Source organism: Macadamia integrifolia, chromosome 5 (assembly GCF_013358625.1).
Source record: "Macadamia integrifolia cultivar HAES 741 chromosome 5, SCU_Mint_v3, whole genome shotgun sequence".
Taxonomy (NCBI): Eukaryota; Viridiplantae; Streptophyta; class Magnoliopsida; order Proteales; family Proteaceae; genus Macadamia; species Macadamia integrifolia.
This window is the reverse complement of record NC_056561.1, coordinates 9,770,006-9,783,100: the sequence shown is the minus strand read 5'-3', so window position 1 is coordinate 9,783,100 and position 13,095 is coordinate 9,770,006. Positions and strand designations below refer to the sequence as shown.

At 38.2% G+C, this 13,095-nt stretch overlaps 1 protein-coding gene across 1 annotated transcript; it reads left to right on the top strand.

Annotated features, from left to right (window-relative positions):
- Window positions 1-3,346: 3,346 nt before the first annotated feature.
- Window positions 3,347-13,019, top strand: LOC122078267 (the record flags this gene model as incomplete). The annotated part of the gene is given in 4 exon segments (XM_042644173.1): window positions 3,347-3,885; window positions 4,615-4,692; window positions 12,071-12,170; window positions 12,883-13,019. Coding segments are annotated over 4 exon segments (639 nt in total), but the record flags the coding sequence as incomplete, so codon positions are not given.
- Between the last annotated feature and the right edge of the window lie 76 nt (window positions 13,020-13,095).

The following is a 13,095-nucleotide window of genomic DNA, read 5'->3' as shown; positions in this document are numbered from 1 at the left end:
GAGAGAGAGAGAAGGAAAGATGGACTATTTCATGTGTAAAAAAAAAAACCACATTTTTAAAATAAAGAACTTTTTAGGATAAGGTAAAAGGTTTGTAACAACTCACAAAAATGCAACCATTTCTATGTTCATGACTTCGGTTCTAACAAAATGCACCGTGAGATGAGCATAACAAAACTCCCTAAGAGAATGCTATTCTTTGTGACACCAAGCCCTAGGATTGACTCTGCACACCCTCGCCTAAACATCAAGGAGATCCTTAATGATGTGGGATACTATAGTTCAGGCACCCATTAGATTGTTCATAGGGAAAACTCGAATGCCAATTGTTGCAGTGAGGACAGTGATGAGTACAATGACCTTCATGCATGGCAAATAGCTTGGCAGCCATAGTTTAGATAGGGTGGACCGAGCAATGGAGACACTGAATCTGCAGTGCTGGAGACAGTAAGAAAAAAGAGAGATGGAGAGAGAGAGGGGAGAGGGAGATGATGCAACAGTGGTGGAGGCAGAAGAGGGAGAGGACGATGTCAGATGAGTGGCGGTGGATTGTAGGCGATGCAACAACAATAGATCGAATGGTTGGGATATTATTGCCTCATTCAATATCAATAAAGTGCTAGCATGTGAGATTCCATTCCACACACAACCAACTAGGATGTGAATTTGTAACCGAAACCATTTATCGAAATCGAATCGATTCATTTACATCGAAACCACAATATCATTTAGTAAATAGTGCGATTATGATTTTAAGTTTTAGGCCGATTAGCTAAACGGGTCGGGTCGGTTTTAACCGCGGCACCCGTTGGTTTCAAACCGAATTGAAATCGTTTAAATCGATCCGATTAATTCGTATAACAATTAAATAAAGAATGGGCAGTAATCCGTATAACAATTAACAATTAAATTAAGTGTCCATTCTGCTTTTGTATGATTTATTGCAATTCAGTTCAAGTTTAGGCTTTAGATCATGAACTTGTAATCCATATATGTTACTATATTATTATGTTATTATAGATGGGGTGTTTTGGTTGAACCATCTGTCATTTTAATATTTAATGTTGTAGAAGGCTGGATTTGGATGTTGTATGATATTAGTTCTAAATGTTTGAGAAGGGCCATGCAAAGAAATAACACTAGATTATCAAGTTAAGACATTCCATCGTTAATATAGAATCTCTTATTTGTGGTTTCCAATTATTTTTAGATAAGCTTATGATCTTCAGTTTAGAGATGGTTGCCAGTTATAATAAACCGATTGTGAACATTTTTACAAACCATATGGAATAAACCAAAATCAAAACCGTTTAAAACCGTGAAATTGACACCATTTAGAAACCGTGGAAATCGAAACCGTTTACTAAACGGTCACGGTTTCAGAAAGTGGAACCGTTTAGTAAATGATGCGGTTATGGTTTTAGTCAAATAAATGTGAACCGAACCGATCCGCACCGTTTAAACCGAAATCGAACCAATTAACACCCTTACAACCATTGGAGTCAATTCAGTATCGATATCAAAAATTGGTATCAAAATCATACTGAATTACCGTATCGAAATCATACTTAGGTTATTTGATATGAGAAAATGGTTTTTTTTTTCTTGGAAAGATACAGTATCTAGGACAAAACCGTTTGGTAGGTACCAAACCATACTGAATACCAAATATCGAATACTATACCAAAATATCAAATATATAGTAAGGCAAAAAATGTCAAAATATTATACCGAATAAAAACCGTGTACCATACCAAACCGATATTGAAATGTAGTATTTTCTTTTTCAATACAATATAGTATCGATATTGACTCTTGACATGATGTACCATACTGAAGTTGTACTGAATATCAATATCATGTCGATTGACACTCTTACACACAACTAGCATATAGATCCCCATCCCATTTTATATTTGAAAACAAATTTTCTCGAGACAAATGCACCTGATTTGGGTGGCTTTTTAGAGCAAGAGTAAATCAGGTTTAGGCAAGTAAGGAGAGGTCTTTCAAGCACTTGTTTGGTATTAGAAGCAAGCTCGAACTACCAAAGAAATTGGGTGGGCGCCTAAAAGAAAACTGAAATAAAAAAGAAATAAGAGAAATTGGGCCATGTTTTCCGAGAGAGGCCGCCTTCTCTTAGGCCAGCAGTCTTCTACTTCTAGTCGACTACTCTATGACCGGCTTCCCTGTTCTTGGGCTCTGCTCGCTTTAACTCGTTTGTTTTTATCTATTTTTGGTATGGGTTTAGATCCTGTGCTAGTCTCCGTAATATTTTTGGTATGAGTTTAGATCATTCGCTAGTCACCTCGAGGATTAGTCGAGGTGCGTGTAAGATGGCTCGGATACCTCGATTAATAAAAAAATAAAAGTATTAGTTTAGATCCGTTGTAAGTACCTTCATATGAATATTCACATATATTTCAAATATCAACACGTGTTTAGACATTAAAAAATGTAGAAAATAATTTTAAAAAAAAATGGGGACAAATGTTGATACATGAATATCTCAATTCTTTCTTTTGAGATATCTAACTCGCTTGGTCTCAATCACAGTTAGCAAAAACGCTTTTAAAACTCCGTTTGAAACACGTTCTCATTTTTTACCGTTTAAAACACGCTTTCCTATATGTTTCTCAAAGATACTTAGAAAAACAGCAAACGGCAAGCATTTTTGTTCTAAACACATTTAAGGCGTGTTTAAACATGTTCCTGTTTTTTGGCTTTTTTAAGACTTAACTTGTTGAACATAATGTCTATTTAATTGATCATCTCTCTCTCACCCCCGGACTCTGATCCACCTGATTTTTTCGTCGATTTGAAGTTAACTCAATGGCCTATATTTCTCATATATCATCATCAATTCAGTATTAATGTATGGATCCCAAAATTGAGATACAAACTGATGCGTTTGCTGAAAAATGTTTCTAAAGTGATGACTAACATACATTACTTCAAGAGTCTGTTAACTATGTTGACAACAATGAACAACAGCCAAGTCACATTATTTAATAAAACTTGGACATGTGTGGTGTATGAATTTAGAATTGATAATGGATAATATTCAATTATATGTCATAAAACTTATAATGAGACATGATATATATAGTTATTTTAAACATTAGATGCAAGTATTGAAGTAATAATTATTTAATTTATACGAGTGTAATATTGGTTTCTTTTGTCCTATTTAAACATTTAAAACTCGTATCGTGCGTTTTTTTTTTTCGTTATTTTGACCATTTATTGATCATATAATTCTAAAAATTTTACTGGTTAAAATTCGTACCCGTCTGTTTCTAGTTTGTTGCGGTGGCCCTTTCTGCTAGCAATGGTCTCAGCTCTTTCTTTCGCTAGTAGGAAAAACGAAAGGATTTTAAAGGAGGAAAACGTTGTTATTCCTTCCCGCTACGGGCCACAAAATTGATGGAGAGATGTTGGGTCCACAACACCTGACAGTCTCACACCCCAGTGGTCGGCGCAAGAAGCCCCCTCCCAAGTCCCAATGCCTATCTTCATCGCCGCGAAGAATCTTGTTCTTCTTCTTCCATCTTCCCCTCGATGATGATGATGATGCCGGCTCTGTCCACCTCAGTTTCAGCAGCTCTTCCTCCGGTCTCCTTCGTCTCACTCCATCACCCTCCGCGAAATCACAGACGCTTCTCTCTCCAGGTTGATGCTCTGAGCTCACCATCATCATCATCATCATCCCCTGAATACTCTTCTGCCGAGAACGTCACTTCTTCTTCTACCCCTATAACTAAGAAACCCCTTCTCGAATTCTCTCTGTCGCCGAAACCAAGCGTCAATTATGCGCTTGCTAATCCCAATGGCAGCAGCCCAGTTGTTCGATTCGTCAACTCCGCTGAATCCTCCATCGAGAAAGTAAATTAACTGGTTCTCTCTCCTCGATCTTGAACTTAGTTGTTTGATTGAATTAACTAATTGTTGGAGAAAACCCTGATTTTGGGAGATGATTTTTAGCAGCACACTTCACTTTTTTACGTACTAGCTGTTTTAGTCTTTACATGTTATTAATAAAATTATGTTTATTCTGAGATCATTTCTTCCAATTCTATCTTCCCTCTTTGTGTTTTATACGGTTTTAGTAATTTTTTTTTCTCGCCCATGTTTTAGAAATATATTATAAGTAGGGTGGGAAATGGATTTCCTTCTTTATTCAATATTTCTATTGAACTTAGTATAAGATTGAAACTCATATTAATTGGATATATTATAACTGTTCAGTAGACTGGCCAATCAATCAGCTTCTCACTCTGTCAACGACTAGTTCAGATATGGAATTGAGTATCTTGCATCAAATTTGTACTTAATTTACTGCTTCGAATTAATGTTTTCTGTGATCTACATGGATGCCCTTATTTGCACCTATTTTTGCATCAAGCGATTGATTTTGGAGAAGGCATGGTATTTCTGATATAATATTGTGCAATAGATGGAAAAGGAGAATAATCCATGTCTGCTCAAGTCCTGAACATGGTTTTTATTTGTTCATATTGATGGAATGTATACCATAGGCATGGATTTATGCCTTTTCCACATCCATATTGTAGTCTGGTAAAAGTTTTTCATGTTTGCACTTTTATTGATCAGGCAATTTTTGACTTCCGCTTCTTGGCGCTTCTGGCTGTTGGAGGTTCATTGGCAGGTTCCTTGTTGTGCTTTTTGAATGTAAGTTTACTTGTAACACTATTTTCTGTTATGTCAAAACTGAAAATCTTGTTGTCATTCATATTACATGTGACTGGTGAAAGTATGAGGGTAACTTGTCATCTGTTAATCTGCTATTTAAGTTTGATTTTGCCTCGAACCTTTTCCCCTTACAACTTTATATGGTTGATTATAAAAAGGAATTGTGCGTTGTTATATACAAGACCAAATAATAAAACAGAAAGACCAAGATGATTTTTTGACATCGAATGCGGCATATGTTGTGGTGTGTCTTGCAATAAGAACTAAAGACTTGCTTACGAACCACCACATATTTGCTGCTTTATTATATTGCATCATATTGTTAGCACTAACTCATGTTATAGAATCTTGAATCACGTTATAATATGAGTTTTCTCTATTATTTTTACCAATTCCCCTGGCCCTTTGAAACAGAGTGGACCGACAATAGAATAGCACTGAACAATGTGCCTCTCCTTTATATTGGGGCTATTGCACCACTCATGCAGTCATGGATTAGAATCTGAAGTGGCTATAAAGACTGTAGGAGTTTTTTAAGAGGAATATAGCACAGGAAACAATATCAGCTCAAATATATATACTATTGTTTAAGGGTTCAATGAATTATTAACTAATGCTGCTCTTGTAGAAGCTGGGTTACATGTCACTGTAAATGCATTTGTTCTCAGAAGGCATTGTTCGTTCGAGAACTTCTTACTTCAGAATGATGGTTTTTATAGTTGGAAGTTAGGAAGATTAAGATCAGAGATGTAGGAGGAAGAGAGAAGAGAGGAAGAGAGGAAGAGAGGGAGAGGAGAAGGTGAGAAGATGAGAGGAAAAAGAGAGAGATGAGGGCAAATCGTAAGACAGGTCTTGGCTGTTCTCACCTATATTAGTTTCAAACTAATATCTTTAGGAAATTACATATTCCTCCCTAAGTGAGGTGAAAGAGAGAAAAAAAAAAAACACAAATTGAGACAACTTAACATAAAGAAAGTTCCTAAAGTACCCCTATTACATAAATTCCACCACTCTCCCTCAAGTTGGAAAATAAATGTCATGTATTCCCAGCTTGCATTCGAGGGAACTGAACTGGTGAGGAAAGAGTCAGATGTTTGCCAATTGTTCACTTGTCTTCACAAAGGGCGTGCAATGATGCAAATGTTGCCAACATCAATTTTTTCTTTGATGAAGTGCTGGTCCACTTCAATGTGGTTTGTTCTATCATGCTGCATTGGATTATGGGCAGTGCTTATGGCTGCTTTATTATCACAGTAGAAACGTATAGGTCCATCAGTATCATATCCCAACTTAAGACTAGTCGTCGAAAATCAAATGAGTTCACAAACTCCATGAGCCATTGCTTTGCACTTGATCTAGCTACAACAGGCTATTTCGTGGTTCGCTATGTAACCACAGTACCACGCACAAATGTGCAATAGCCAGAAGTAGATCGTTTGTCAGAGATGGGTCTAACCTAATTAGCATCAGAATAACCATCTATCCTCAAGTGATTGTTCTGGGCATATAAGAGTCCTTAACCTGGAGAGGACTTCAAGTATCTAAGGATGCGGTACACAGCATCCAAGTGCCCACTTTTGGGAGCATACATAAACTAGCTCACTACCCCCACTACGTAAGTAATATATAGGCGAGTCAGAGACAGATATATCAGCTTTCCCACTAGCCTCTGGTATTTTCCTGCATCAAGAAGAGTGGAACCACAATCTTCTCCTAACTTGTGATTCTGCTCAATAGGAGAACTTACCGATTTACACCCCAACATCCTTGTTTCCTTCAATAGGTCTGACACAAATTTTCTTTGGCAAATATTGATTCCCTTCTTAGACCTTAACACTTCAATCCCTAAGAAGTACTTCAAGTGTCCTAGGTCTTTGATCTCAAATTGTTTGGCCAAGTAGGCTTGTAGCTTAGCTATTTCAGCGTTGTCATCTCCAGTCACCACGATATCATCAAGATAAACAATGAACACTATGATGGTACCATTACCTCTCCGGGTAAATAATATGTGATCTGCTTGACTCTAGGAATGTCCATTCTTTAAGATGGCCTGCCTAAACCTCTCAAACCAAGCTTTTGGTGATTGTTTGAGACCATATAGAGCCTTCTTTAGGAGACACATTACCATCAGCTGCTGGAAATTTGAAGCCAAGAGGGGGCTGCATATACACTTCTTCCTGTAAGTCATCATGGAGGAAGGCTCTATTCACATCTAACTGATATAAGGGCCAATTTCTGTTTGCTGCCATAGATAAAAGAACTCTTATAGAGTTATGTTTGGCCACAGGAGCAAAGGTCTTCTGATAATCAATTCTATAGACCTGACTGTACCCTTTTGCCACCAATCTTGCCTTGTACCTCTCAATAGCACCATTTGATCGGTACTTGATTGTATAGACCCACCTACATCCAACTGGACCTCTTACCTGGAAAGATCAACCAGTTTCCAAGTGCCGTTATTCTCAAGGGTCATCATTTCCTTAGACATGGCTTGCTTCCACTTGGGGTCTGTCATAGCCTCAATAACAATTTTAGGATGGAAGCAAAAGTAAGAGCAACAGTAAAGGTAACACCTGTAGGGAGAGAGCATCATAAGAAACAAACCGTGATATAGGATTAGTACATGCTCTCTTACTCTTTCGAACAGTAATAAGGAGATCTAACCTAAAAAGAAAAAAAATGTTACCTAATTGAGGAAGATAGAACTCAGGATGTGGATCCAGAGAGGACTCTTGGCAAGTCTTCTTTGGCCTTCTTGTGTACACAGTATCAGGTGTCTTCTTTGTATAAGATCCACATCCTGAGTTCCATCTTCCTCAATCAGATAACATTGAGGTAAGGGAGTAAGAAATGGAATAGCATCAACAACCTTTTTACTTACACTCTCATTCTCTCCCTGAAGAGGATGCTGATGAGAAGCAAAGAAAGGCACAAACTCAAGGAAGTTGACATCTTTGGAAAGAAATCGCCTACGAGATGAGGGGTGATAACACTTGTAGCCTTTGGTAGTAGAAGAATACCCAAGGAAGAGGCATTTGAGAGCCTTGGGATAGAGTTTGGTGCGGGAGGATTTGTTAACATGCACATAAAAAATAAAACCAAACACCCAGGGAGGAAAAGAAAAAGCAAAAGACTGAGGAAACAAGAGTGCAATGGGGTTTTGAGACCCGAGCATTTTGGTAGGCATGTGATTGATAAGAAACACAGCAGTAAGGATAGCATCAGACCAAAAAGTTTTAGGAACATGCATACCAAATAGAAGGCTTCTACCAACTTCTAACAAATAGCAATTTTTCGTCTCAGCTACCCCATTCTGTTGGGGTGTGTCAACACACGCAAGCTGATAGATAATACCTTTGTCAGTGAAAAAATTTTGTTGACCACCATACATATACTCCCCCCTATCGGACCGGACAATTTTGATCCTGGTTTCAAACTGGGCGTAGACCATTTTATAAAAAAATTTAAAGGTATTATAAACATCACTCTTCTGTTCATAAGAATAACAAATGAAACAAAGTAACGATGGCCAAATAAGGAGGTAGTGGGACAAGGTCCCCAGACATCAGTATGCACAATGTGAAAAGGAACAAAAAATCTACGACCATGATAGGGATAAGATGAACGACAATGTTTAGCTAAAGTACATGGTTCACAATGAAATATATGAGAAGAAGAAAATGACGTAAATAATTGAGGTAACTGTTTCCTCACAAGAACAAAAAAGGGATGTCCCAAACGTTGCCGCCAAAGCATCATAGAATCCATAAAACAACCACATGCATAGGACTATGGTGTAGTTAAAAAGGATAATTGCGGCTCAAGGCGGTAAAGTCCGTTCTCCTTACGTCCACTACCAATATTCCTCTTCGTCACTTAATCCTGAAAAGCACAGTGGGAAGGGGAAAATGTGATACAACAATTCAAAGATTTAGTCAAAGTACTTACAAACAAAAGGTTCAAGGTGAGGTTAGGGACATGAAGTACTGATTGAAGTGAAATAAAAGAAGTAACGGGAATACTGCCTTTACCGAAAATAGAAAAGAGGGTACCTTATCTGTAGCAGAACAAATGGAGTAAGAATCATAATAATGGGACATCCCAGTAATGCGGCCTATGGAATCAAAGTCAATAATCCATGGCAAAGCTATGGAAGATGCAGATGTGGTGACATGCATAGCAGAAGCTGAGGCATCTTATGAGATAAATGGGCTATCAAGCTGAGAAATGAACCGGCCAAGCACTGCAGTATCATCCCTAGAGGAGGAGTTGGTATCTGCCCATGAGTGTCCTCGAGGATCAGTCCCTGTCATAGTAGCATGGGCTGTAGCCGCACCTCGGCAGCCACCACATGTGCCAATAGATCCACCACGTGTACTAGGACGGCCATGAAGCACCCAACACCTCCCTCGAGTGTGCCTAAGTTTCACACAATGATCACAGTATTGAGGTTTATCCCTATCATCCCCATAGGATGGCCCCTGGCCTCAGCCGCCTCCACATCATTCTTTTTGAGCAGTGGAAGTAAGAGCAGATTGCTCAAGTGGAGGAGCAGAACCCATAGCACCTCTTCTGGTCTCCTCACTCAATAAGTAGCTACACACACCTCATCAAGGGATGGAAGGGGTGACCGGCCCAAAATTTGTATTATAATTTGCTCATAATCCGAGTTCAACCCTCATAGTAAAATCATAACTCGCTCCTTTCAAGGGATCTGTAGACCTTCGCTTCGTTTTTGGGATTATACAACTGATGGTCCCGATAGTGATCATACTTCTCCCAGAGTCATACAACAGTATTATAATAGTCAGAGACAATCCTGTTTCCTTGCTTCATAGAGAGAGCCTACTGAAGGAGTTGGTAGACCTTAATAGAGTCACCCACCTTGTCATAGGTCTTAGAGGTACTATACCAAATATCCTTAGTAGTTTTCTTCTGGATAAATCTTCTGCCTATCTCAGGTTTTATGGAAAAAATGAGCCAAGTTATAACGGTGGAATTCGTAGTTTCCCATTTATGATATTCTGGGTTAGTGACAGTGAGAGCCTTGATAGTCCCATTAATATATCCAAGTTTCCCTCGACTCCTCAAGGATAACTTCACAGAGTGTGACCAGTCTAAATAGTTGGTGCTATCCAACTTGACAAGGGAAATCTAAGTGTTGGGGTTGTCAAAGACAATCTGGCTGGGATTGGTACTACTCGGTCCACCCAATGTAGCTTCCAAAGGTTCAGTGAGATCGACATGATGGGTGGATACTACTAAACAACCACAATTGGAGATTCAAAGCAAGGGGCAACACAATACCCAAATATTGTCTTCTCAGAATTAAGAAAAAAAAAAATTCCAGCAAGCTAAAAAACCATGAAACTTGAGATAAAACCAATCAAATCCACTATTAATTGTAGAACTTCATTCCAATCTTACACATATGCATCATAAGGTAGGATTCATTCATAAAAAAACAACCCAAGAGCACAATATTAGTCATTTCAGACCCTACATGCGAAAAAAAGGGTTTGTCGATACCTGGCAGCAAGCAAAGATTTGAGTTGTGTTCCAACAACACCACAAATCTCAAACCACGGCTTAGGATGGCCAAACAAGGGGCCTTGGGCGACACTTACAGGCCTAGCCCCATCCCCAACACTCACTTGAGGAGAGAGAGAGAGAGAGAGAGAGAGAGAGAGAGAGAGAGAGAGAGAGAGAGAGAAGCTCGAAGATGGAGCTGGCGGTAATGCTGGACAGGGCATAAAAGCTTGGTTTGAGCTCCAATAGGTCCTTGTAGTGCTTCAGTCTCCCTCCTATAGTCTTCAAAATGCTTTTAAAAAGCTCCATTAGGTCACCTTGTTGAATCTCTTTACATAGTATAGCCTCTATTGGACCCCATTGTTTTTTAAGGTTCCAAAAGAGACTCGAATGAGAGAAAGAAGCCTTAGTCGACTCCCAAACTCCTTGTAGTTCTGATACCAAGATGGAAGTTAGGAAGATTAAGATTAGATATGTAGAAGAAAGAGAGAAGAGAGGAAGAGAGAGAGAAGGAGAGAGGGAGAGAAGATGAGAGAAGAAAGAGAGAGATGAGGGCAAATCGTAAGAGAGCTCTTGGCTCTACTCACCTATATTAGTTTCAAACTATATCTTTAGGAAATTACATATTCCTCACTGAGGGAGGTGAAAGAGAAAAAAAGAAATACAAATTAGGACAACTTAACATAAAGACAGTTCCTAAAGTACCCTTATAATCCTATTACATAAATTCCAACATTTATTTCATACTTGTCACCAGCATTTCTAATTTGAATAAAAGAATCAAGTCAAGTTACGAGCAAGCATTATATTCCAATAAGCATCCCATGCATGTGAATTATAGACTAATTTTTCCTATCGATAACAAAAAAATAGGAGTTTGGAATTCGCCAGAAAGCAAACTCAAAAATACTTTAATATGGAGTGACATCTTGAAGCTTCTTCAATATTGAGGGCTAATGCATAACAATCCACTTCACTTTGCCTTACACTAGCTCTACTTTGTTGAATTTACACCATCTTTTCTTCCTGTAAACTCCAACAAATGAAAACAGTAGAAGGCACCTTGATGTTGAAAGTCTGTATTATCTTGTATCTTGCCAAACTAATCATGTTAGAGCATTGATATATTTACGTTGCAAAGCAAAAAATTCTTAGAGCCATATAGTGGAATGGTTCCAATTTTTCTTCTTTTAAGTTTGAACACAGGATTTATTGAGCTCATAGAATTTATTAAGAAAAGCAGGCCTCACCATACATGATTGTAGGCTATATATAAAAGGAAAGGACGCTACAGGTTATTGAAACAAGGAGTTTCAGAAAAATCTCATGTCTGCAGCTGAAGAGTCTTTGAATTTTCATATGCTAAGGTCCAAAAACGAGTCAGCTCCATGGCCCTTTTTCACCTCATTTTCAATGTGGTAGTCATTTCAACTTTAGTGGTCTGCTATTTTTCAAATTCTTCCCATATGCTAATCTTCTTGCTTCTGCTTTTCCAATAGAAAATAAGAGAGTTTTAAGTTCAATAGGTCATTTATAGATATTAAATCCCTAGAATCTCGAACTGATTTTCCTTCCGTGAAGAGACATACTTTAAGAATTTGATCCATGTGGAGGTTTCAGGCTCATGGAGATTGATTCTTGCACTTCACAAATTTCATTGGTTTGTATAGGTCTATTACTGTTGGAGTATATATTTGATAGGATGAATGTATTTTGATAATTCTTTGATCATCTAGGCGTGCATTTTTTGTTTGTACTTTTTTCCCTGATTTGGGCTGGAAATCATGAAGCTGACTAATAGTCTAATACTGGCGTCTGCTCTGTGCAGGGTTGTGTTTACATTTTTGAGGCATACAAGGTATACTGGACAGGATGTCTCAAAGGAGTTCATACAGGACAGATGGTTCTACGATTAGTTGAAGCTATTGGTTAGATTCTTAAAGTTCACTTCATAATGGGTATCTTTTATCTTAGCCGTTAGCAGTCCAAGTCAACAATTAGATAAAACACTAGATGGTTGACTGAATACTTTCCTCATCATGTGCTGCAAATCGATCCAGCTGGCTCAAGTTTTAACTCTATCCTTCTACTACTCGTAGCCTCACTTTTGGGCCTGAAGAAATGTGCATCAAAGCACATTAATGTTGGTATGGATAAAAGAGGTTGTCTAGCAACCCATCTAACAAGCTCGATATTACATTTTATCTGAATTGAGAAAGCTAGGGCTAAAATACCGTCTGTGTATTTCATAGTTGTCAAAGCGGTGCCTTGTTGGTGTCACCTAGACGTCTAGGCCCTTTCCAATGAGGAAGTACGTTGGTCTTCCCCCTCCCCAAAGGAAAATGAAATAAAGAAAACAAAAGTTCAATCACATCTTGGTACTTTTGGTGAAAATATTCCATGAAATAGTAAGTTCATACTCTGCAACTGGAAGTATTTTTATATTTGTGCTGTATTCTTCGCACAGTTAAGGCATTCTACTTCTGGGTGCAGAATTCACCTTTTCTGTTTGGTTCAGTAATAACCCTCTAACTCATTCAACCATAAAGGGGCAAAAGTTTGAGGAATTCCTTCTTGATTACATATGATATATTTATGCTTTATATTACGTATTAAAGAGTCAATCTCATCTTAATGCAGATGTTTATCTTGCTGGTACTGTCATGCTGATATTTGGAATGGGATTGTATGGACTATTTATCAGTAATGAGCCTCCTGGTGTATCCTCCAAAGCTTCTTCCAAGGGATCTTCCTTGTTTGGGATGTTCGCATTGAAGGTTGGTAAAGTTCATATGAACTGAACTGCAAGTACGTATGTTGCTTAGATGAACCAACATCTCATTTCCTGTTATC